Raw genomic sequence first — 26,680 nt, forward strand, 5'->3', positions numbered from 1 at the left:
TTTACTCATTATTAGGAAATAAAATGCTTTCTTTTTACCACTTTTGTATTTCTACTTTCATGTACTTTTCATAATGCTCGTATTAGTACAGTACTACATGTAAAGTTTTTAAAATAGGTAAGCACATAGATAAATATGGGGGTATGTCCCTAAATCTTTTTTATAGGTAAGTAGTATTCCAACAATAACACACACACACTCAGATATACAGATGGATAGATCTATCTATCTATCTATCATCTATCTATCTATCTATCTACAAATAGATAACCTGAGATCACTTGTCAACTATACAGTTAGATATCTTAATATTACCCGACTGGCATGGTCCAATGGTTGAGCATCAACCTTTGAACCTGAAGGTCACTGTTCAATTCCAAGTTAGGGTACATGCCCAGGTTCTGAGCTCGATCTCCAGTGGGGGGCATGCAGGAGGCAGCCATTCAGTGATTCTCTCTCATCATTGATGTTTCCATCTCTCTCTTCCTCATCCTTCCTCTCCAATATCAATAAAAATATGTATTTTAAAGTCTATTAATATTATCAGTATCACTGATTTGATGGTATATGTGGTAACTCCTTTATTATGTTTTAAATATTCTCTAGTTATTAAATGAAGAAGTGCTGAGTCACAGCAGCTTGCTGGAAACCATTGAAGTCAAAGGAGCTGGCATGACGGAACACTATGTCACCCAGTTAGAGCTCCAGGATCTGCAGGAACGATACAGAGCCATCAGGGAGAGAGCCAAGGTACGGCTAACCTGTAACTGGACTCACTCACTGGAGTAGGAATGTTTGGATCTGTGCTTACTTACAGACCCATTTACTTTTGGAAATGATGGACTTGTGGAAGCAGATAGAAGAAAATTATATAGCAGACAGCAAAATAAATTTTAATACTTTAAACCAGTGGTCGGCAAACTCATCAGTCAACAGAGCCATATATCAACAGTACAACAATTGAAATTTCTTTTGAGAGCCGAAAACCGACTTCTGCGCATGGGCCACGAAGTTTCAATCGCACTGTACATGCGCATGTGGTATTTTGTGGAAGAGCCACACTCAAGGGGCCAAAGAGCCGCATGTGGCTCGCGAGCCGCAGTTTGCCAAACACTGCTTTAAACCACTGGGGAAAAAACTATCAAATAAAGTTACTAGCCCTGACCAGTTTGGCTCAATGGATAGAGCGTTGGCCTGTGGACTCAAGGGTCCCAGGTTTGATTCCGGTCAAGGGCATGTACCTTGGTTGCGGGCACATCCCCAGTAGGGGGTGTGCAGGAGGCAGCTGATTGATGTTTCTCTCTCATCAATGTTTCTAACTCTCCCTCTCCCTTCCTCTGTGTAAAAAATAAATAAAAATATTTTTTAAAAAGTTACTAAAAGAAAATGTTTCTCAAATAAGAATTCCTAGATATTTACCAATTTAAGAAAAATTTTGGCCTGGCCAGCATGGCTCAGTGGTTGAGCGTTGACCTATGAACCAGGAGGTCCCGGTTCAATTCCCGGTCAGGGCACATGCTTGGGTTGCAGGCTTGATCCCCAGTGTGGGGTGTGCAGGAGGCAGCCGATCAATGATTCTCTCTCATCATTGATGTTTCTATTTCTCTCCCTCTGCCTTCCTCTCTGAAATCAATAAAAATATATTTTTTAAAGAAAAATTTTGAACAGCATTATAAGATTTATAAATGCCTTAGTGTGGCTGGTACTGAGAGTTTTCTAAAGCAGAGAATCTGCATCAATAATATCGTTCTTCATTTAGGCCTCACACATAAAGTAAAAGTAACTTTTCAAAGCACATCCTACTTTATTAGATAAAGTACTTGGAAAAATCAGTCCACAGTGAGTTCAAATTCTTACTTAAAATAATAAGAATTTTAGTTTTCTTCATAAGCAAAAGTGTATTATTTTTTAATATTTTTATTGATTTCAGAGAGGAAGAGAGAGGGAGAGGGAGATCGAAACATCAATGATGAGAGAGATTCACTGATTGGCTGCCTCCTGCATGCCTCCCACTCAGGATTGAACCAGCAACCCAGGCATGTGCCCTTGACTGGAATCGAACTTGGGACCCTTCAGTCCACAGGCTGACGCTCTATCCACTCAGCCAAACCAGCTAGGGTGCAAAAGTATATTTTTGTGACAAGTAAAGTTAATTCATTGCTTTTGGCATGTTGATGCTACCCTTCATAAGGAGTTCAGAGATCAGGAAGTTAACACAACAAAATGATCTTTAAAACTTCTTTTAATCCTAATATTATTTTTAAATATTTTAATATAAAGCTTGAAACTTCATTCTTCTAGAAAACCATATTCGAATGATCTAATAATCATAATTTTCTAAAATTCCAACAATGAATTCTTACTGTATATTGAAACTGCATGTAATATTTATTATATTCCCATCTTAAATGCTAATGACAGGAAGCAGTAACGAAGTCTGAAAAACTAGTTCGCCTGCACCAAGAGTATCAGAGAGACCTTAAGGCATTTGAAGTTTGGCTGGAGCAAGAACAAGAAAAGCTGGAACAATACTCAGTTCTTGAAGGTGATACCCATACTCATGAAACCACATTGCGGGATCTTCAGGTAAGGTTTGTTTTATCTTAAAACAAATCACTTTCATTCTGAATATGGAATTATTCCTTTAAGCAATGAGAAGTTGACATGACCTTGAATCCTATATAGAGCTGATACATATTAAGTGACACTCTAGTAAAGTCTGATCTAGAACATTCAGGGACCTCAGTAGTACATGCTAGTTGACGTCATGTAGCAGGTGATTTAAACTCACCAAGACTGGGGCTGGAGGAATTTGTTCAGCTGTGATGGTGGCCTCTGGCAGGTGTGACTAGTGGTCTAACTCAGTGGTCGGCAAACTCGTTAGTCAACAGAGCGGCAAACCGTGGCTCGCAAGCCGCAGTTTGCCGACCACTGGTCTAATTTGTAGTGTTGACTGGCCCACCTGCCCGTTGTTTAGTAAAGGTTTCATTTAGATATAGTACGCTGCATCTGGAGCCAATAGAATGTGATACTTTTTAAAGTCAAACTGGTGGCACCATCTGGTTTCAACCAAAATCTCCATTGCTGAGGATTTAGGTTCAAGGTCAGAGTCCTAGAAGAAGAAATTAGAGAGCTAGAGAAAGTGCTGGTAACCAGGCAATAGGCTGCGATTCAGGGTGAGATGGCAGACCTAGTGGGAAAGTGGTCCTAACCACTTTACTTATTTACCATTCAGCATTTATTGAATATCTAATATAGTACAGACACTTGGCTGGCTACTGCAGGTCAAAATTATTAAAATATTATTGCTGCCTTCTAGGAACTATAGTAAGAAATGCAGACTCATTGGCAGATCATTATAAACAACATGATGAGGGCAGTAATAAAGGAAAGCGCAAGGAATCCCCTGGGAGCATCAGAGAGGCCTTTACTCTTACCCAGAAAGATAGGTAGGGGTTGGGAGGTGTCTCAAGAAGGGGCCACTAGGCATACACAGTGGAGAATGAGGAAAGGCCAATGAGACAACTCCATACCCTGTCCTCTTCGTGTTGGAACTTACTGGCATGCTGTCAGCCCTTGTCAGAATTGGTTCAGGATTGGGCAAGATGTACCTACAGCTTGAACAGGTAGAAAAGGCAGGGACTGAGATGGTTATTACTGGCATTTAAAATTCTTGGCTATTTCGCCCAGCTGGCATGGCTCAGTTGTTGAGCATCGACCTATGAACCAGGAGGTCACAGTTCGATTCCCGGTCAGGGCCACGTGCCCAGGTTGTGGGCTCCATTCCACATGTGGGGAATGCAGGAGGTGGGCAATCAATGGTTCTCTCTCTCATCATTGATGTTTCTCTCTCTCTCCCTCTCCCTTTCTCTGAATTCAATAAAAATATATTTTTTTAAATAAATAAATTAATTAAATTAAATTCCTGGCTATTTCAAGAGGTCTCAGGGAGTGTCGTAGGAACACAAGGTTGGGATTAGGAAGTTTGGACTCTTATCCTTGGTGAGACCTGATCAAGTGACTTCAGGCAAGAGGAAACTTCTTTGATTCAGTTTTTTCCATAGAGTTGTTACGTGAGATGGGGAAAAATACTTAAATGGTGTTTCATTCATGAAATAAATATATAGTAGAAGTCATAATTTCATTCATTTACGTAAGGATCTCATCCATTCTGTTTTAAAGCAGTAGGGTAGTCGGTCTGCCAGGTTTAGCTGGCGTAGTTTATTTTAGGAGAGCTGACTGTGTTTTTGCTGAATAACCCCTCTCTGCACTTCTCTCCAGACACTTGGCAAATGCAAATGCTGAGCTCTCTAGGCTTCTGGGTGGGAACTGGGCCAATAAGTTCCTCCTCACCAGCAGATGCTTCTTTTATTCCGGTGAGGAGGAAGTGTTTCCCTTCAGTCAACAGTCATGTGGCCCAAACCCAACTCCAACCTCCCCGTTCACCATGCATTGATTCTTACATTGTCTTATTTTGAGTCATCACAAATGTTCAAAACGGAATAAGGTGACAGTGGCAGAAAAAGGTGGTGGACGATTGTGATGTTCAGACTGTCCAGCAGACCGTCTTCAGGATCTTGATGTCCTACAACCTGCGCAGTAGTGTGGGCTCAGCCGGCGGTGTGGACCAAATTCACAAACTTTCGTATAAGCAGAAGGCCATTAGAACACACAGACTTTTAAACTATTGGAACATATTTTCCCCCTCAGAATGAAGACTTAAGATATGGACCATATAAGAATTTATATAACACAGTGATGATTTGTATAATAGCAAAAATAGCTATAAAATATGGAACGAGCGATATGTTGGGAAGATTAATAACATAAGGCAAGGATGCATAAATGACAGCCCAGAGCCATGTGTCTGTATTTAAAATAAAGTTTTACTGGAACACAGCCACACCCATTCATTTATGTGCCGTCTGTTGCTACTTCGGAGCAACGATGGCAGAGACTCTATGGCCCATAAAGCCTGAAATATTTACTATTCAGCCCTTTACCGAGAAAGCTTGCCAACTCCTGAATTAATGAAGGAGATTAAAAGTACAAAATTAACGTTTAAAATATTTTAAGAGCTTTGGAATAACATGTCTGAGTGTGTGGCTGTTTTGATTAATATTTTACCATATTGTTCTCTCCCATCTATGTGTTCACATTACGACATTCTTGAAGTGAGATCTTAGCTGAGGAAAAATTTATCCATTCATTTCTACCAAATGGGAGTGCTATTTTTTTAGGTAAAAATAGTCAGCTATCAGCAATTTCAAATGGTTTGAACTGCTATGAAATATTTTTGTGATGCCGTATTTTAACCAAACGTGTCGGCACCTTTAACACGCGTGGTGAGTGTTGCCGTGGCTCCTTTCAGCTTTAGTTGATCAGATCAAGTATCAGTGTTGATTCTTGAAAGATAAGAAATACAAGTATAAAATATTGTCTTGCCAGTGTCTTTAAAAATATTAGATTTTCTTTCTATAAATTACAGTTTATGCTCTTCAAGAGTTGGTTCATACTGAACTGGTAGGCCCATAATTACCAGGTAGGGTAATTAACACTTTGGGGCTTATGCTTTGGTGGAGGAAAATGTATTTGCACCTGGAGCATTCCATTGGCGGGTGGGACCATTCTCCCGCCCAGGTTTATATGCCCTGTTACCCTCTGGGCCAACTTTTCTTGGCCAACACACTCCCTAGAGCTCTGCTTTGGCAAAGTGTCTCTTCTTAGGAAAAAGAAGGTCCATTGTTCCTATCTCAACCAGAACTGATTTCATTCAATATCAAAGCAAAAAGCCTCAGGCTCTTTAAACAGATTATGAGACATAAAAGGCCTAGGTTCTTCTTTTAAACAATAGCCCTTTAATCACAAATGTTTTTGCTTAAAACTGAAAAGTCAAATTGCAGAAACTCTAAGATGATGGAGACAAATATTTCTAGGTGTGTGCTATTTGTGTGTGTGTGTGTGTGTGTTGATTATTTTAATAGGAGATATTTGCAAATATTTCTCCGGACTTGGGAAATAATATTTAGTGTTAGGTACATGCTGTGTTATATAAGACAGAATAAGACCGTTCTTTTCTCACGGGAAGTTCCAGGTGGCGCAGTTGGCTGGGGTGAGACACGATCAGCTGTGCAGGTGTGCAATGTGAATGCCTTTCCCCTGCAGGAGCTGCAGGTGCACTGCGCCGAGGGGCAGGCGCTGCTGAACTCGGTGCTGCACGCCCGAGAGGAAGTGATCCCGTCGGGCCTCCCCCAGACGGAGGACCGGGCTTTGGAGTCTCTCCGGCAGGAGTGGCAGGCTCACCAGCAGAGACTGTCCGAGACCCGGACGCAGTTCAACAATGTCCTCAACAAACTGAGGCTGATGGAACAGAAGTTCCAGCAGGTGGATGCGTGGCTGAGAACGCTGGAGGAGAAAGTGAGTCTCAGGACTGGTCGCCAGTCCAGCCGGGCGGCCAAGGAGACGCAGTTACATCAGATGAAGGTAAATGAGTGCAAGTGCCTGATCTTGCTCAAAGTAGCAGTTGCTTTGCAGAGTGGGTTTCATTAAGATATTTAGTCATTTCCTTTCCGTCCAATGTTTAGATTTTGCAAAATCTTCTGCTTGACAAGAAAGTTAACGTAGCCAAAACCGGTTTGGCTCAGTGGAAGAGCGTCAGCCTGCGGACTGAAAGGTCCCAGGTTCGATTCCGGTCAAGGGCATGTACCTTAGTTGCGGGCACATCCCCAGTAGGAGGTGTGCAAGAAGCAGCTGATCGATGTTTCTCTCTCATCGATGTTTCTGACTATCACTCTTCCTTCCTCTCTGTAAAAAATCAATAAAATATATTTAAAAAAAAAAAAAGAAAGTTAACGTAAATTACAATGGAGCATTCTAACATCAATTATGAATAGAGTCCTAAGTGAGTATTTAATAAAATATAACTTAATGAAATATTTTATATCTGCTCCTTATGCCCTACTCCCTTGCTTTGTAAAGACATATAAATGCTAGTATTGCAATCCAGGTAAGTCGATGGTTCTGATATGAAATTATTCCAATATAGTGCATTGAAATAATACTTGGTATTTAGTTTTATTCTGATTTTTATGCAACTCTGATGCACATGATCAAAATAATGCTTAGGCCTTCTGGATGTTTTTTATTATTCATCTATTTAAAAATGCATCTAAGTACAACAGAAGATATAACAATGTATGCCACTCTGTTTTAACAATTTTCAACGGAAGTGAAATATATACAGAGAAGTACTTAAACTCAGAGTATAGCTTTTATCATGTTATATTTTTTTCATGAAAGTTACATATGACACGTTTTCAAAATTACATCTCAGAATAAATATATTCTAAACATACAGTGGAGTCATTTCCGATTAATACAGTTGGATTTATATACAATTTTAATATTTTTTGAACTGAAGTGTAATACATACAGAAAAGTGCCTAAATCAAGAGTGTGTAGTTTTTATCACATTGTTGTAAGTACACTTTTTTTATGAAGGTTACGTACATATTTTCACAATTACATCTCAGAATAAATATATTCTAAACATACAGTGGAATCATTTCCGATTAATACAGTTGTATCTATATACAACTTTACGTATTTTTTGAACTGGAATCATTTCCTATTAAGAAGGTACCTATATTTGTCTTCCTCAACAATGCTTAAGAGTAACCCTTCCCCTGCAATATTGACGTCATTTCAGAAGTGGCATGAAGAGATCGCCACCTACAGAGACGAAGTGGAGGACGTGGGAGCCAGAGCCCAGGAGATCCTGGACGAGCGCCGCGTGAGCAGCCGGCTGGGCTGCCAGGCCACCCAGCTGACGTCCAGATACCAGGCCCTTCTTCTCCAAGTGCTGGTGAGAGCGCGGGCCGCCCGCTGCTGGTTGTCGGCCAGCACACGTCGCAGGCCAAAGTGCGCCTCCTCCCACTCCCTCCCTGCCGGGGAAGATGCATGCTCATCACGAAGGGCACTGGCGTGGGTCTTTAACTCACAGTTCCGTTTGGTTTCTTCTTTCCAAAGGAACAAATAAAATTCCTGGAGGAAGAGATCCAGAGTTTGGAGGAAGCTGAGTCATCTCTAAGCTCCTATTCTCATTGGTACAGCTCTACTCATAAAAACTTCAAGAACGTGGCTGCCAAAATTGATAAAGTAGATAAAGCCATGATGGGGAAAAAGATGAAGACGTTGGAGGTAGGCATGGCAACGTCAGACTTGTCTCCCAACCTGTCTTCTTTCACTGAGCTGCTCCTTTCTCCCATGCTGATATTGGGAGACACGTGCTCATCCCTGCCCGGTGTGATGGGTGGTCCTTGGCTCATCATGTCATTTACATACTAAGTTCTTATCTCTGTAAGGCCCAAAGCAGACTTCCATTTATTGGTGATGTGATCTCACCTGAATGACTTGGACATGGCTGCTCACGAAATTCTTAACTAAATTCCAGTTTAACACTTAAAAATTTCAAGACCAGAAATTTATCTCAAATTGATGGCACTGTGCGTTAACAGCTTTAACTCAGATCTTTAGGAATATTACTGAGGATAAGGTAAACACCCAGTCCTGTCTCCAAGCACTGATTTGGAAATGATCTATTGATTAAGACATTTTAAAACCTATATTGATGTAAATAAAAGAGGATTCCTGATTCCTGGCAGGTCAAAACCGGTTAGAAACTCCAAACACTTTTTTAAGGGGCAATAGTGGACTCGAGAATGGGGTTTGTACATCTTTTCTTTAAAAGGAATGAAATTAGGTTAACATGTCCATGTTACAATGAAATTCAAGTTGCTTTTCCTTGTATTAACTCAGTATTTGCTTCCTCCTCACTCTCTTTCTCAGGGTCTGCTAAAAGACATGGAGAAAGGCCACAGTTTGCTGAAGTCGGCCCGGGAGAAAGGAGAGAGGGCTCTGGCGTACCTGGACGACAGCGAGGCAGACAGTTTAAGAAGCGAGATCCATGGTCACGTGGAGCAGTTGAACGAGCTGACCAGCACTGTTCGGAAGGAGCACGTGACCCTGGAGAAAGGCCTTCATTTAGCAAAGGAATTCTCAGATAAATATAAAGCACTTACTCAGTGGATCGCCGAATACCAAGCAATCCTGCACGTTCCTGAGGAACCCAAAATGGAATTATATGAGAAAAAGGCTCAGTTATCTAAGTACAAGGTAGTGTGTTGTTACTCACTGACAGTTGCAGGTGTTGCATATGGGGCCTGAGTGGGTGGGAGAGGATTCCTGTGTGTCCCTTAGTGGGAGGTGGAAAACGTCCGCAATATGTCTGTTCTACTGGGGGAAAGTGATGTAGATTTTTGTGGCCAGATACACTACATAAAAGTTCTATTTCCATCCAGGAACCATATTTGCCTGATATTCAAAGGTTGTATCAATGAGTAGAGAGCTATTCTCACAGTGTGATCCAGGTAGAGGGATCCTCCAGATAAATCTTCCTGTGTCAAGATCTCACACCTGTAGATTTCATCTGTTTCCTGTAGAGTCTTCCCTTCATCTTTGGGTACCCACAGCCTATAAGCTGGTCTCCAGTTAATTTAAAATGAGATACCATATTGGTAATAAAACAAGTTCTACTTCACCAACTCTAGTTAGACATCGTAGAAATTAATCTTTCAAAGAACAAATGGTGGTGTGAATATAGCTAGCTATATAGGATATAGAGATAGTTCACCTATTTTAATTTTTGAAACAATGATGGAAGTCTATATGTGGAATAATTTGTGTTCAGAATTTGACCTGAGTATTTAAACGATAGTCTTTAAGAACTGTCAGATGACTCACATCAAAAGTTTCCCTGCCAAGCTTTGTCCTCCTCCAGCCAATATGTCATCATTGGCTTTTCTACCGAGTCGGACAGCGCGTCATTGAAGCACCGAGTTCTCGGTATGTTTAAATAGTGCTGTGAGCCAGGACTGCAGCCCGGCAGCTGGAACTTGTCTCCCCACCTTGACATGCACCTCAAGCTGCAGTTAACTTCGGGAACTCAAAATAAAAAGATAATGCCTGGTTCTGTGTTGAGTTTTATTCTCTGCTGAAAGGAGTGGGATGGAAGCTGGAAATAAAAATAATGTTAAATTTCGTCAAATGCAATTCTTTCCCATCTTCCCTCTCCACACTAGTTGATATGTTACTCTCTGTTTAAAAACTATATTAGGGCCTGGCCAGGTAGCTCAGTTGGTTAGAGCATCCTCCTGACACTCCAAGCTTACAGGTTCAATCCCAGGTCAGGGCACATACAAGAAGCAATCAGTGAATGCAGAAATAAGTGGAACAACAAACGATTGTTTCTCTCTCTCTCTCTCTCTCTCTCTCTCTCTCTCTCTCTCTCTCTCTCTCTCTCTTTCTCTCATCAGTATATAAAAAATTAAAAGCTGCCGAAACCAGCTTGGCTCAGTGGATAGAGCGTCGGCCTGCGGACTGAAAGGTCCCGGGTTCGATTCCGGTCAAGGGCACGTGCCTTGGTTGCGGGCACATCCCCAGTGGGGGGGTGTGCAGGAGGCAGCTGATCGATGTTTCTCTCTCATTGATGTTCTAGCTCTCTATCCCTCTCCTCTCTCTTCCTCTCTGTAAAAAATTAATAAAAATATATAAAAAAATTAAAAGCTATATTAGCCATAAAAAACCTAATTCCTTTCATGTTTTACATTCATAGATTTATAAAATAGGTCTTGATTGGAGATCATCTCACATGTAGCATACGGGTATGTTCACCTTGATCACACAGATGAGCTGGCTCTCTCTTTTTTCTTTGTAATTCAAGTCACTTCAACAAACAGTGCTGTCCCATGAACCATCGGTGAAATCGGTAAGAGAGAAAGGTGATGCTCTTCTGGACTTGGTGCAGGACGTAGCTTTGAAGGACAAGATCGATAAGCTTCAAAGTGACTATCAGGACCTCTGCAGCGCAGGAAAGGTAAGGAGATTGCAGGAATCCAATACAAAATGTGTTTACTTGCCATAAAGGGGGTCGGTCCTGACTCCTTTTTCTCTGTCAGAAAAATTTAAGGGCTGGGATGGGTCAGTATCATTTCTTTTATTCAATGGCATAATGACTTTGCTGTTTTATCTGATCCTAGTGGTGAGACTAGAGCTAGCTATATGAGCCTTCTACCCTATGAGTTGCACTGGGTTTTTCAAAATATAAAACAGTTTTGAGTGGTTTTTGGCTTGAAAGTCACCTCTAACAGGCACCTGGCTTCGCAGGAGCATGTTCACAGTCTCGAGGTGAAGGTCAAAGGCCATGAAGTCTACAACAGTGAGCTCCAGGAGGTGGAAAAGTGGCTGTTGCAGATGTCCAGCAGGCTGGTGGCCCCCGACCTCATGGACACGAGCAGCCTAGAGACAATCACCCAGCAACTGGCCAACCACAAGGTACGTCTCATCTCTAAAGAGCTGAAGAATACAGGACAGCCTTGCCCGTGTGTGTGTGTGTGTGTGTGTGTGTGTGTGTGTGTGCATGTGCGCGTACCACAGGATTATATGATTGTAGTTAAAGAATCAAGTCTCAGTTCTAAGAACCTCCGATAATTGAGAACAGTTGAATTCAATATTTAAATGACTCAGTAGTAGCTGAATCCTGGCATTCAACTCTGAACACACTAGCATTTTTTCCCAGCTAATAGTTTCTTATTGCAGAATTCATCTATATGGAATAATTTTTCAGAAAGATTGTCTTTAATTTAGAAAAGTACAGCCGAAGATAGGATTCAGAAAGAGTAACCAGAAAGTCTGGACTCCAGCCAGACTCTCTGCTCAGCTGGGAGAACTTAGCCTCTCTGAGCCTCCTCCTCCTCTTCTCCTTTTTATTGAATTTATTGGGGTGACACTGGTTGACAAATTTGTACAGGTATCAGGTACACACTTATGAGTCTCCTCCTTCTCCTCGGTAAAGGACGATAGTGATACCAGCCCCATCACATAGCTGTTGAGGGCATCACAGGAGATAAGGTCTGTGAAAACTTTTGTAAACCACAAATGGTACTGATAGGAGGCATTCTTATTTTCATTCATATGCATTTTTAGTAATTCTACCTGCCAGATGACAGATGGCATATGGTCACAATTTAATGGAGCAACTTGCTCACCTTAATAAGAAACTGAAGTTTAGTCATGATGTGTCAAAGAAAGCCATTAATGCCTGTGGGCTTCAGGGTCCCTGTCTGTAGGAGAACATTTTATTTAGTAATATGGATAGAAAACTAATTATGTGATATATTCTATTAGGCACCGAGAACATAGCCCGAAGAACCTCATGATGTAGTGACTCTATTCTAACTCAAAGACACAATGGCTCGTTAAAATATAGTGTATACAGTAACCATTAACACAGCACCATTGGATGAAGTGATGGACCTCAGATTGCTGAGGGACCACTAGGTTTCCCTTAGAGATATTGATGTGTCAACCCAGGACACCTTGTGCTGGAATGTGTCACTTGTTATTGGTACCATGTGGCAATAAAGAAATTAAACCCTGATTGAAAAAGCTGGTTCCTCTTCTCTAAGTGATCCATGAGAAAGCTCACTAGTGAACACAGGGGGATAGAGGTGGATGAGCTGAGGTCAGGCAGAGCAGGTCCCAAGCCTGGGGCTCTGCTATTCACTAGTTGTGTGACCTTGAGTGTGTTATATAATCTCCCTATGCATCAGTCTCCTCATCTGAAAAGCATTGACCATAATACATACTTCTCAGAACTTCTGCATAGTTCCTGGACTATAGCAAGTACTTAATAAGTGGTAAGTGGTAAATGTTATTTTTATTAATATAAATATTATGTGATGTAAACTAGATATTATGTAAATTAATCCTTAGCTGTTAGATTATTATATAAATCAGATGTCATTAGAGAAATTTGATATTAGTAAATTAAATAGTAATTAGACTATTTTGGGTAGAAATTATACCAGAATTATAATTGATAGAGCTGAAAAATTTATAAACATCCTTTATCTGTTAATAATACTAGGGAGCAGGTATTGCTCTAGCTGAGATCATCCATAAACTAATTAAAAGGTTACTTCATCATCACTTAATCTATTATTTTCATCAATTCTTCCAATTGGAGTATTCCTGAAACATACTTTTTTTTTTCATTTGCTATATGGTAACCAAGGTAAATTGCAAAACTCTTTAAAAAAAATCATTAAACAGTGAAATTTTCCTCTTAAGCCTTCTGCTTAATAAATAGGTTATTTAAAGACTAACGGTGGAATTACGAGAACTCTGTTCCTATTTTGTAGGCAATGATGGAAGAAATTGCTGGCTTTGAAGACCGTCTGAACAACCTGAGAATGAAAGGCGACACTTTGATCAGCCAGTGTGCAGAGCACCTCCAGGCGAAACTTACGCAAAATGTGCAGGCGCATCTGCAGGGCACGAAGGACAGCTACTCCGCCATCTGCAGTACGGCCCAGCGGGTGAGGACCACCACATGGTCTGCAGTGACCGTGACTCTAGGAGAAAGCCTGTGCAATCCAGAGGGTTGTAAAATAGTTTAGATGCTTCAGTCTTCGGGATAGTTCTGGTGCAAGTCCAGACAGGAGCACAGATTTCAGTCCCTGTGGACACAGAACTTTTTGCTTTCAGACATTTGATTTCTCCCAATCCTTTTATTCCATGAATTAATGTCAAATTTACTTAAATTTTGTTTTGTTTGTTTGTTTTATTTGACAATCACCAGTATTTTTTTTCTAATTTGCCAGTCTATAACACTAAAATAATTTCCAGAATAGTTATTTTTAACTCTATGCAGCCTAAATTCTACTCTAATTTAATATATTTATGCATTCATAAGATGATAAAAAGAACAAGTACCAGTTTTGAGTTATATTTTAATGGGTGTAAGGAGTTATGCTAAAATGGAATTCCTAATGTTATAGGAGTAAGTCTAAGAGACTAAGAATTGCCTTTTAAACAAAGATTAAGTACACCAGCTGAGGGACCTTCTCGGCCATTATTTATCTCTTCAAACAGGTTCCCAATCCCGTTCACTCTTCTCCTTCTGGAACCCCTACGATGCAGGTGTTGTTATACTTGATGTTGTCCCAGAGATCTCTTAGACTTGCCTCATTTTTAAAACTCTTTTTTCTTTTTGTTGCTATGCTTGAAGGAAGAGAGAGAGAGAGAGAGAGAGAGAGAAACACTGATGAGAAAGAAACATAGATCAGGTGCCTCCTGCATTCCCCCTACTGGAGATTGAATCCTGACCAGGAATCGAACCTGCAACATCCTGGCACATGGGATGGCGCCCAACCAACCGAGCTACAGCAGCCGGCTGTGATCTTGCTCTCTAAATCACTGATTGGATGCTCTGCTCCATCTAGCCTTGTCTCACTCCCTTTCCTCCTTTGTCATCCTCTACAATCATTTGTCAGATTACTTGATTCTTCTTTTTAGTTACCTTTCGAAAGGTGAATTCCTAAGGCTATGGAGTCAATGGATGTCGCCCAGCATTTCAGTTAGAGAAATGTTGTTTATCTTTTCATGAATGGCCTTTTATTTTTTCTTTTAGTGTCTAGCTTAAAAAGAAACTGCAATTTGTATATCAAAGCGGAGAAGCTGAAAAACCTCTAATTTATGTTTGACAGTCTACTTCCGTGATTTTATGTATTCTAACACACCTTACAGTTATATGAACCTTGCCCACATTCTTTCCTTGATCAGGATTTATATTGTAATGTGTGGTTTGGGAAGTAATAAACTGGGGATGGCAATTGTGCTTTGCCACCTTTGGAACATATGAGAACTCCGTTGATATGTATATGGTCCTGGGGAGTCCTGGAGGGGGGATCAATTTCAGTGGACTAGTAGACGTGTTTCCTTTGATGCCAGGGCTGTGGGTAGGGGTATGAGACTGCTCTCACAGCTGCGCATGACTGCTCTGTTGCAGGTGTACCAGAGTTTGGAACATGAACTGCAGAGGCACGTCAGTCGCCAAGATACTCTGCAGCAATGCCAGGCCTGGCTTTCTGCCGTCCAACCTGATTTAAAGCCAAGCCCGCACCCACCTCTGAGCAGGGCAGAAGCCGTGAAGCAGGTACTGACTCCTGAAAGTTTATGTTATGTTATGTGATTCATTCAGACATTCAGTGGAAACATGTTAAGTACTCATTATGTGCCAAACTGTGCTGGCTGCTGGGGATACCCAAGTATAGGCATACCTTGTTTTATTGGACTGCACTTACTGGGCTTCGCAGATAACGCGCTTTTACAAATCGAAGGTAACCCTCCACCAGCAAGAAGATTATGACTGACTGAAGGCTCAGATGATAGTTAGCTTTTTTTTTTTAATTTCTGAAAAAATGGATATTTTTCCCATTGTTTTTCAGAGAGAGTGAAAGGGAGGGAGGAGAAGGAGAGAGAGAGAGAGAGAGGAAGGGAGAGAGAGAAACATTAATGTGAGAGAGACACGTCGATGGGTTGCCTTCTGCACACACCTTGACCAGAGTGTGGGATCGAGCCTGCACCCAGGTATGTGACGGATAACAGAACCTGAGACCCTTTTGTCAATAGGCCAATGCTTTAACCACTCAGCAAACCAGCCAAGGCAATGGTTGGCATTTTTAACGATAAAGTATATTAAGTTAAGGAGTGTACATATTTTAAACATAATACTATTGCTCACTTATTAGCCTATAGTGTCAGGTAAACAAAATCAGGTAAACTGGAAACCAAACAACTTGTGTAATTCACTTTCTTGTAATACCCACTTTCCTGAATTTACAGTACCTGTGAGGTATGCCTGCAGAAATAAGGTCTGAGTTTGACTCTAGCCAGTGGCTCGCTCAGATATGTGACTGGAAAGTTCCACTACTGTCAACATGACAACTTCAGATGGTGTGAGACTGGGGTCAGGCTTTGACGGGCTGCGGTGGCATTTTGGTCAAGGTTCCAGGATGTGTGGTGTGTGCCCAGTGTCTCCCACGTGGTAAACAATAGACATGTAATGGTACTATCCCCCCACGACCATACGAAAGTGCCACACTGATTTGACTCCATTAAGAATGCCGTCAGTTTTTTATCAGGAATGACATGTGAATTTGGGGAATGGAAAACAAGTACTATCAGAATTGCCCGTAATTTTTTTTTTCACTCCTCTTAAAATGGATTTTCGCAAAAATCTTTGGCAATTGTTTTGTCACTGACAATCTATAAACTGCTCCAAAGGCTTCTAAGTAAATATATTTACAAAATTCAAAATCGTGTGCCTTATTCTCTTCTCATTTCCCAAAGCTCTTTGGTACAGGTAGCTTTCTCTGGGTCACGGGTACATAGTGGGGTGACTAATGATACCGATACTCACCGAAAGTGAAATGCCAGTCAGTTTGCACACTGGATAAAAATTTAGGTGCTATTTTGACTTAATGGGAAACGGACTTATATTTATTACTAGAGGCCCAGTGCACGAGATTTGTGCACTGGAGGTGGGGGGCCCTCAGCCCAGCCTGTGCCCTCTCGCAGTCCGAGACCCCTTGGGGGATGACTGCCTGCTGGCTTAGGCTCCTGGGATCCGGCCTAAGCCAGCAGTCAGACATCCCTCTCACAGTCCGGGGCTCTCACAGTCTGGGACCCCTCACTCCTTACCACTCGCCTGCAGTGGAGGTGGGAGAGGCTTCTGCCAATGCCTCTGTGCTCGCCAGCCATGAGCTTGGCTTCTGGCTGAGCGGCGCTCCCCCTGTGGGAGTGCACTGACTACCGGGGGACAGCTCCTGCGTTGAGTGTCTGCCCCCTGGTGGTCAGTGCACGTCATAACAACCGGTCGTTTTGCCGTTCGGTCCATTTGCATATTATGCTTTTATTATATAGGATATCTACATAAGAATGTTGTGTTTAGCAATCCATGTAATTCTGAGGAAAAGATACTAAGGTGGGACTGAAGAAATTAGGCTTCATTACCGGCTATGATTTTGGAAAATCACCAAATGTTTCTGTAGTCAATGCCACCTGCCCAAATTATCAATACGTGTAGTGAGAACCACTTCTCAGAGCCTCTGCTCCCACCACCTCCTTCAGGCCGTTAGCACTTCTCATCTGCAGTGGCCAACAACGGGCCCCCCCTCTGCTCCCTGCCTGCCCTCTCGTAGGAATCTAAGCTCTGTGGGAACAAAGGTTTTGTTTCATGTACTGCTTTGTGCCCAGGATCTGAAACAGCCTACGTATCTGACTGTCTCCAAAAAGACACATTTCTCCATGTCCGTGTGTATAGATCAGGGGTGGGCAAACTTTTTTTTTTTTTTAAATACATTTTATTGATATTTTACAGAGAGGAAGGGAGAGGGATAGAGAGTTAGAAACATCGATGAGAGAGAAACATCGATCAGCTGCCTCCTGCACACCTCCCACTGGGGATGTGCCTGCAGCCAAGGTACATGCCCTTGACCGGAATCGAACCTGGGACCTTTCAGTCCGCAGGCCGACGCTCTATCCACTGAGCCAAACCGGTTTCGGCTGGGCAAACTTTTTGACTCGAGGGTCACAATGGGTTCTTAAACTGAAATTATATGGAATAAAAGCATGGATGGAGTGTTTGTGTGAACTAATATAAATTCAAAGTAAAGGAGTGGAGGAGAGAGCAAGAGAACCCTCTGCTCTTTCGGCTCCGTGGACTGGATAGAACAGCCGAACGGGCCGGATTCGGCCCATGGGCCGTAGTTTGCCCACGGCTGGTATAGATTAATGATCCACCGGGAAATGCCTTTCTCAAACTTTCCACAGAAAAAAAGAGCCGAGCCGTCTAATTTTTTCCAAACTCCAATGAAGCCTTCAAATACACAATGACCTTTTTCCCCCCTTTATGTCTCCAGACTATGTGAAAACATGCTAAGAAGCAGCCTATAGTAAAGATTCTTTCTCTGAAACAGAGAACAGTTAGAATGTGAGCTGAGAACCAGGAAAAATTATAGGAGTTTCTTGGGTGTTTTCTTTTACCAGACCATACAGGCTTTAACACAATGAGAAGAAAGTGATGGGCAAAGGATCCCTGCCAGTGTGTTTTGAATTCTTTCTGAGAATTACTAATATATGCCATTTACAACAAAGGCTGTATATACTGAACATAGCAAAATTATTTTTGAAATGCCAACAAGATAATACAAACGGCACAAAGATGTGCTGTCTAAATATAGCACGCGTCTCTTCCATTCTGACAAGTGTGCTTGTTTAAGGTCAAGCACTTCAGAGCTTTGCAGAAGCAGGCAAGGACCTACTTGGACCTCCTCTGCTCCATGTGCGACTTGTCGAACTCTTCCGTGAAAGCCACGGCAAAAGACATTCAACAAACAGAGCAAATGGTAAGACATTTAAGCCATTGGATGTGTCTGTTTTGTTATATACTCTTGTTTGAACATTGGGTGAAAAGTTTAAAGAAAATATTTCCTTGAATCATTCTTGCTGTAAATCTCCTATGGTGATTATAATGAATAGATGTTTGAATTTCAACTAAGTCACAGAAAAATAAGCACACTCTGTTCCCAATGCCACTGAGTTGGAACTGAAACATCTAGTCCCATTGATCTGCTAATTATTAATACTTCATTCCACTTCTTTTTTTCCTTGATTACCATTCTCTTTTCCTATTTTTCCACTCATTTATTTTTGTTTTGTTTTCTCCTTTCCATCTTTTTCTTTGGGTAACACTTAATATGGAGGGTGTGTGTTCCTGATCCTTGCTTTATGTTAGGGATGGCAAAGGCCTTCTAATCCATTGGCAGTGGCTGAGTGTGGTGTTGGGAAGGATTCTGGAGCTGCCTCTGGGCTCAGTGGAAAATGCTGTGATGAATTAGCAGTACCGTCCACAACAGACAGATGGCAGCACAGGGCCATGTGCCTTAACCTCTTCAATACTTTTGGGTTTAAAAGAAAAATAAGACTTGGTTTAGGTTTTTAATATATAAATATTTATAGGACAGTAAAATCACCCAAAGCAAGAAATATCTTTTAAAAATGAAGGTTTCTCCTTTTATATTTTCAAAACAAATCTGTCTTTAATCCTTATGAAAATGCAATAATTCATATATTTTTACAGAAATGATTTATTGAAATATATGGTTTCAAAAGCCAGTGAAGCAGATATAAAAATATATTTAAAACATTAATAACTCAGTGTTTTATAAGAAGTAACCACAAATGTATAATAGAGAATGATTTGTTTTTTCTAGTTAATCCCAAGATTGAATTCGCGAATTAGTCAGGTGTTGAAAACGCCAAACGTGAAAAACCATTAGGGCAACTTTTGACCTAATAGATTGTTAAAACTTCTTAAAGTCTCATGATACTGCTTGAAATTATATGGCATGTCTTACACATGAAACGTCCTTAGAAAATCTAAGTATAAAAAGAAACATCTGCTTCTCTTAAAGCAAAGAAAGAATTCTTTGTGGATTTATAGCAGAGTGTGTGTATGCATGCATGTGCATTGGCCTGTGTACATGGACAGGCTGAGGAATTGCACCTCTGATTCACTGGACATAAATGCCTCCATCTATTAACGCTGACTTTTGCCTCTGTTTTCCCTCGAGATCGAACAAAGGCTGGCCCAGGCTCAGACCTTAACTCAGGGCTGGGAGGAGATCAAGCACATGAAGGCTGAGCTTTGGATTTACCTCCAGGATGCCGACCAGCAACTGCAGAATATGAGGCGGAGACATGCGGAACTGGAGCTCAATATTGCACAGAACATGGTTTCCCAAGTGAAGGTAGGAAAGAGTGGGTCTTCCTGGGGAGACAGAGAAGGCCAAGATGGGTGTGTCCCTCAATCCTTAAACATTAGCATAGCTATTGAAGGAATACAAAGAATCAGAAAGACCTTCATTTGGTGCCAGGAAAGGACAGATCAAAGAGCAAACATTTGTAAAGCACAGCAAAGGAAGTATAGTCAGTAATCTATACTAATAAAAGGGTAATATTCTAATTAGACCGGGTCAACTGAACATCTTCCGGTCATCCAGTCCTCCTTTTGGACAAAGCCATGGTGATGGGGCCGAGGCAGAGGCAGTTAGGGTCGATCAGGCCGGCAGGAGCGGGCAGTTAGGGGCAATTAGGCAGGCAGGCAGGTGAGTGGTTAAGAGCCAGTGGTCCCGGATTGCGAAAGGGATGTCCAACTGCCGGACATCCCCTGAGAAGTCCCAGATTGGAGGGTGCAGGCTGGGCTGAGGGAACCCCCCCCCCCCCATCCCCTGTGCATGAATTTCATACACCGGGCCTCTAGTATTGTAATAACTAAATATGGTGTCAGGTGCGCACCACACTTACGGGGGATCACTTTGGAAGTTATGTAATGTCTAACCACCATATTATACACCTGAAACTCATGTAATATTGAATGTCAACTGTACTTGAAAAATAAAAATAATAATTTAAAAAATGAAAGTAAACATTCAAATAGTTTATTGGAGCTCCAATTGGCCACTTGAATCAAAGGACCCTCACTCTGCACTTTGTTCCTGAACAAGGTGCTGTGGTTTAGCTGATACAACCAGAAGCTTCTGCCTCTAAACACACACAAGCCCTCATCACTTGTCATCTTTCATCACAATGTTGCTGAAGTTACAGGACTGTAAATGTGCCCATTAATTAAATACATGTTAAATATATAATATACATGTTATATTATATCTATATATATAAAAGCCCAGCAATCGGATTGGTGGAACAACCAGAATGACTAGAACGACCGGTGGTTATGACATGCACTGCTGGCAGCCAACCAGCCTATCCAGGCCCTGATCGACCCCCACCCCCTCTGGCCGACCCGGCCCCCAATTGGCTCCCAACACCCAGATCAGGGGTTGGGGCAGCTGGCCAGATTCCACCTGTACACAAATTCATGCACCGGGCCTCTAGTATATTTTATATTAATCTTATATAATAAAAGCTAATATGCAAACCAACTGAACGGTGGAATGACTGGTCACTAGGACATGCACTGACCACCAGAGGGCAGATGCTCAATGCAGGAGCTTCCCCCTGGTGATCAGTGTGCTCCCACTGGGGGAGAGCAGCTCAGCTAGAAGCCCTGAGCCAGGCTAATGGCTGGTGAGCGCAGCGGCGGTGGTGGGAGCCTCTCCTGCCTCCACAGCAGCAATAAGGATGTCTGAATCCTAAGCCATCAGTCGGCTCCCAGAGGGCTCCCAGACTGCAAGAGGGCGCAGGCTGGGCTGAGGGACACCCCCCCCCCCAGTGCAGAATTTTGTGCACTGGGCCTCCAGTAAATATATAATATATTAATATATAAATAATTGAAGCTATAGGAATGTAAGTGTACCAATCAACTAAATACATATTTGAATATAAACTAGGTATTTATTAATATATATTATATTTGTAATAGAAATATCATTGCTATTCCATGTTTACACATAATTTAATAGAAGATTATTTTAACTTGATTGGAAGTTGTACCAGATTTTTAACATACTTTAAAGTTTATTTTTTCTCTATGAAAGTGAACCATTTATAGTTTCTACTAAAATATTATTTGCATATGCAGAAAATCAAGATGACTTAACAATAGATGACTTTTTTTTTCTCAAAAGCATGAACTTCAAAAGTTTTTAGGAAACTAAGGCTGCACTTTAAGATAAAATATTAGCTTTTTTCCTTAGTGAATATAATATTGTTTCACATTTCTCAGTTTTTCTTTGTACTGTTCAAAATTACACAATAAAAGAAAGTACTATAGTTATCCTTTGATTCTTATACACTTGGAAATTTGTATTCATAAAGAGGTATGATCATTTTTAGTCTCTCATTGTTCCGCGTGACCCATTAATTATACATGCTTAGTTCGTTAGGCTTATTACATCTATGCTTCCCTCTATATTTATTGGGGAGTTTATTGCAGATTACCTATTTTGTCGTTGTTGTTACCTTTAGGATTTTGTTAAGAAACTACAGTGCAAACAGACGTCGGTGACGGCTATTACAGAAAAGGTGGACGAGTTAACCAAGAAGCAGGAGTCTCCTGAACACAAGGAGATCAGTCATCTGAACGACCAGTGGCTGGATCTGTGCCTTCAGTCTAACAGCCTGTGCTTGCAAAGGGAAGAGGACCTCCAGAGGACAAGAGACTACCATGACTGCATGAGCGTCGTCGAGGTGTTCTTGGAAAAATTTACCGCCGAATGGGATAACTTAGCCAGGTAACAGCAATGCTCTGGCACATCCCAAAATACTAAGCCAGACATTTCTTAATTTCTATAAAAACGTAAAAGGCCTTTCTTATGTTTTTAACATCGATTGTCAATCATTATCAATACTGACAAAACATTGTTAAGAAACTCATGTTGCCTAGGTGTGGCTCAGTGGTGGAGCTTTGACCCATGAATGGTTTGATTCCAGGTCAGGGCACATGCCCGGGTTGCGGGCATGATTCCCAGTAGGGGGCATGCAGGAGGCATTCTATCAATGATCCTCTCTTATCATTGATGTTTCTATCCCTTTCTTCCTCTCCCTTCCTCTCTCAGAAATCAATAAAAACATATTAAAAAAGAAAAGAAAAGAAACTCATGTTGTCATATGGATACAGAGTCCTGGTTCACCTTGCTCACTGTTAATTGAACCAATGGGTAAAAGGATGCATATAGGAGGCTACTGACCAATGTTTTCTTTCACATCGATGTCTCTCCCTCCCCACCCCCCCACCCCTTCTCTTTCCTCTCTCTCTCAAATCAATAAAAGCATATCCTCGGCTGAGGGTTAAATATATATATATATATAATATCTGAGTACACAAATGAGTAGCTGAGAGAGCCCTTGGTTATGTCTTGCAGATTTCCTGTCTTAGCACTATAGTGTTTGCTTGAGCTTCTTCTCACAGGAAAGCACATACATCATTGGCCACTTATGAATCTCACTTTAGGTGTCATTTTCAAGAATGCAGGGATAAGTGCTTCTCAGTGTCTAATGTTTATACAAGTCATCCAGGGATCTTGTTAATATGCAGATCCTGCTCACTTTGCAAGGGCCAGAGGAAGAGGCTAAAAGCATGTGTCAGACGTGTCGGGAGGGCAGTAGGATCCCAAAGAATAGAAAGGAAGTATGTAGACCAAGCATGTCAAACTCGCAGCCCATGGGCCGCATGCCTCGTTTATTTGGCCCGTGTTAGCCTTTGAGTTTGGCATGCTTGATGTAGGCCATTAGTTTTGGCCCAACTTCTGATATAGAGATACATGGGTCTTGCATTCCATAGTAATTACAGCACTTGGGTCAGTAAACTCCAAGTGAAGAAGACTCTCTTAAAGGAAATGGAGAAATGTGATAGAACATGGTATGAACAAATACAGATACCGAGTTGGCTAATTTGCTTTGATGTCTTTTGTGTATTTACAGATCCGATGCAGAAAGCACCACGGTCCACCTGGAAGCTCTGAAGAACCTGGCGTCGGCCTTGCAGGAGAGGAAGCAGGCCATCGAGGACCTGAAAGACAGAAAGCAGAGCATGATAGAGCATCTGAATTTAGATGACAGGGACTTAGTCAAAGAGCAGACGCGTCACCTTGAACAGCGTTGGTCTCAGCTGGAGGACCTCATTAGTAGGAAAATCCAAGTCTCGGTCGCCAACCTGGAGGAGCTGAGCGTGGTGCAGGCCAGGTTCCAGGAGCTGACGGAGTGGGCGGAGGAGCAGCAGCCCAGCATCGCCGAGGCCCTCAAGCAGAGCCCCCCTCCCGACGTGGCTCCGAACCTTCTCATGGACCACCTCACCATCTGCAGTGAACTGGAGGCCAAGCAGATGCTCCTGAAATCCCTCACGAAGGACGCGGACAGGGTGATGGTGGATCTCGGCCTGAACGAGCGGCAGGTGGTCCAGAAGGCGCTCTCTGATGCACAGAGGCATGTGCATTGTCTCAGCGACCTAGTGGGCCAGAGACGCAAGTACCTGAACAAGGCCCTGTCCGAGAAGACCCAGTTTCTCATGGCGCTGTTCCAGGCCACCAGCCAGATCCAGCAGCACGAGCGCAAGATAATGTTTCGCGAGCACATCTGCCTGTTACCGGACGATGTGAGCAAACAAATTAAAGCATGCCGGAGTGCCCAGGCCAGCCTCAAGACCTACCAGAATGAAGTCACGGGCCTCTGGGCGCAGGGCCGCGAGTTAATGAAAGGAGCCACGGAGCAGGACAAGGGCGAAGTGCTGGGCAAGCTCCAGGAACTGCAGAGCGTGTACGACACGGTCCTACAGAAGTGCGGCCACAGGCTCCAAGAGCTGGAGAAAAGCTTCGTGTCTAGGAAGCATTTCAAGGAAGATTTTGACAAAGCTTGTCACTGGCTGAAACAGGCAGATATTGTCACGTTTCCTGAGATCAACCTCATGAATGAGAGCTCAGAGCTTCAGACACAACTGGCCAAATACCAGCACCTCCTCGAGCAATCTCCGGAATATGAAAGTCTCCTCCTGACCCTCCAGAGGACCGGGCAGGCCATATTGCCGTCGCTGAGCGAAGTCGATCATTCCTACCTCGACGAGAAGCTGAACGCTCTGCCCCAGCAATTTAATGTCATTGTCGCCTTGGCTAAAGACAAGTTCTACAAGGTCCAGGAAGCCATTCTCGCCCGGAAAGAGTACGCTTCCTTGATCGAGCTGACCACCCAGTCTCTGAGGGACCTGGAGGACCAGTTCTTACACATGAGCCCCGTCCCCAGCGCCCTGACGGTGGAGGAGGCGCTGTGCCTTCAGGAGGGGTGCAGGGCTCTCCTGGGCGAGGTGGCGGGCCTCGGGGAAGCCGTGGATGAGCTGAACCAGAAGAAGGAAAGTTTCCGCAGCACAGGGCAGCCGTGGCAGCCCGACAGGATGCTGCAGCTCGTCACCTCGTACCACAGGCTGAAGCGGCAGACGGAACAGAGGGCGAGCTTACTGGAAGACACCACGGCTGCGTATCAAGAGCACGAGAAGATGTGCCAGCAGCTGCGGAAACAGCTGGAGGCGGTGCGGGCGGAGCAGTCCCAAGTGAACGAGGAGACGCTCCCTGCGGAGGAGAAGCTCAAGCTGTATCACTCCCTGGCGGGAAGCCTTCAGGACTCGGGGATTCTGCTCAAACGCATGGCCATGCATCTCGAAGATCTCGTCCCGCACCTCAACCCCTCGGCTTACGAGAAAGCCAAGCAGCAGATCCAGGCCTGGCAGGAGGAGTTAACACTGCTCACTTCTGCCATCAGCGCCACGGTGACCGAGTGTGAGAGCCGCATGGTGCAGAGTATAGACTTCCAGACCGAGCTGAGCCGCTCCCTGGACTGGCTGAGGGGCGTGCAGGCGGAACTCAGCGGGCCCGTGAGCCTGGACCTGAACCTCCGGGACATCCAGGAGGAGATCAGGAAGGTCCAGATTCATCAGGAAGAGGTGCAGTCCAGCCTGAGGATAATGAAGGCCCTGAGCGACAAGGAGAAGGAGAGATTCACCAAAGCCAAGGAGCTGATTTCCGCTGAATTACAGCACGCACTGGCCGAGCTCTCAGAGCTGGACGGGGACATTCAGGAAGCTTTACGCACCAGACAGGTGGGTACGAGGTCTCCTCCCGTCTTTCTCCCACTCTGCTTATTTGTAGGCATGTGTGAGATATTTGTGTGTTGCTGTGGTATGTTTTTTTTTGTTGTTGTTGTTGTTGTTTGTTAGAACTGCTTCCTTAAATATTTATTTTATGATACTATGTAGAATCATCTTTATTTATTTATTTATTTATTTATTAATATATTTTATTGATTTTTCACAGAGAGGAAGGGAGAGGGAATAGAGAGTTAGAAACATGGATGGGAGAGAAACATCAATCAGCTGCCTCCTGCACACCCCCTCCTGGGGATGTGCCCGCAACCAAGGTACATGCCCTTGACCGGAATCGAACCTGGGACCCTTGAGTACGCAGGCCGACGCTCTATCCACTGAGCCAAACCAGATAGGACTGTAGAATCATCTTTAACTGATGGTGACTTGAAAGGATGTTGTTATTGTTTACGGTTGTGGTATTCATTTCATGTGATTTCCATGTTGTGCTCACTTAGTTATAATACAGTAACCCCTGCTCTCTATCACCTTTATGAGAGGTAATAAATGATAGCACTAATGGAATTAATACCATGGTGAGTACAGTAGTAATAAAATAAACAAATTGGCAATGATGAATTAGTGATGCCTTTTTAAACAATGCAAAACTTGGCATTTATAAGATTAGTATGGATGAAGAATCTCGAAATGGAGAGAGGCAAATGGATGACCCTGATGCTGAGCCACGTTTTTTTCTGGGGTCTCCCATCAATTGCCCCATCTGTTCGCCCCTTCCTCGGGGAGGAGTGCTTCTCTTGCTTCCCTGTGGCACCACAGAAGCAAGACTAGAATAGTCATCAAGACTTTACTTGGGGATAAAGAAATGAGAGCTGCACAGAATGCGGGAGTATAGATATCTCTTTAAGATAATGATTTTGTTTCCTTTGGATAAGTACCCAGAAGTGAAATCTCTGGATCATCTGGTAGTTGTACTGTATTTAATTTCTCAAGGAACTTCCATACCGTCATCCACAGTGACTGTACTGGTGTTATTATACTTCTAACCAACAGAGGCAGTATTTCACTTTGGTAAACAGTCTGCCACATATTACTAAGCATTATTGTATACATAGGATGACCTACACATGTGAGAGAAAGTCTCAGAACTAGTCAAGATACCAGTATACATTT

At 42.7% G+C, this 26,680-nt stretch overlaps 1 protein-coding gene across 5 annotated transcripts in view; it reads left to right on the forward strand.

Moving 5' to 3' along the window:
• Positions 1-26,680, forward strand: part of SYNE1 (spectrin repeat containing nuclear envelope protein 1) — a 400,736-nt gene that overhangs the window by 204,567 nt on the left and 169,489 nt on the right. For all 5 annotated transcript variants that reach the window (XM_080663595.1, XM_080663598.1, XM_080663597.1 and 2 more), the window contains exons 65-78: positions 607-750; positions 2,422-2,586; positions 6,166-6,483; positions 7,709-7,864; positions 8,029-8,199; positions 8,848-9,174; positions 10,781-10,933; positions 11,224-11,391; positions 13,260-13,436; positions 14,909-15,055; positions 18,183-18,308; positions 19,536-19,712; positions 21,892-22,157; positions 23,347-25,507. In XM_080663595.1, coding sequence (XP_080519721.1) covers positions 607-750; positions 2,422-2,586; positions 6,166-6,483; positions 7,709-7,864; positions 8,029-8,199; positions 8,848-9,174; positions 10,781-10,933; positions 11,224-11,391; positions 13,260-13,436; positions 14,909-15,055; positions 18,183-18,308; positions 19,536-19,712; positions 21,892-22,157; positions 23,347-25,507 — 4,656 coding nt within the window. The remainder of the gene's footprint in view (positions 1-606; positions 751-2,421; positions 2,587-6,165; positions 6,484-7,708; positions 7,865-8,028; positions 8,200-8,847; positions 9,175-10,780; positions 10,934-11,223; positions 11,392-13,259; positions 13,437-14,908; positions 15,056-18,182; positions 18,309-19,535; positions 19,713-21,891; positions 22,158-23,346; positions 25,508-26,680) is intronic.

The sequence above is a fragment of the Plecotus auritus genome (assembly GCF_963455305.1).
Source record: "Plecotus auritus genome assembly, chromosome: 4".
Classification (NCBI taxonomy): Eukaryota; Metazoa; Chordata; class Mammalia; order Chiroptera; family Vespertilionidae; genus Plecotus; species Plecotus auritus.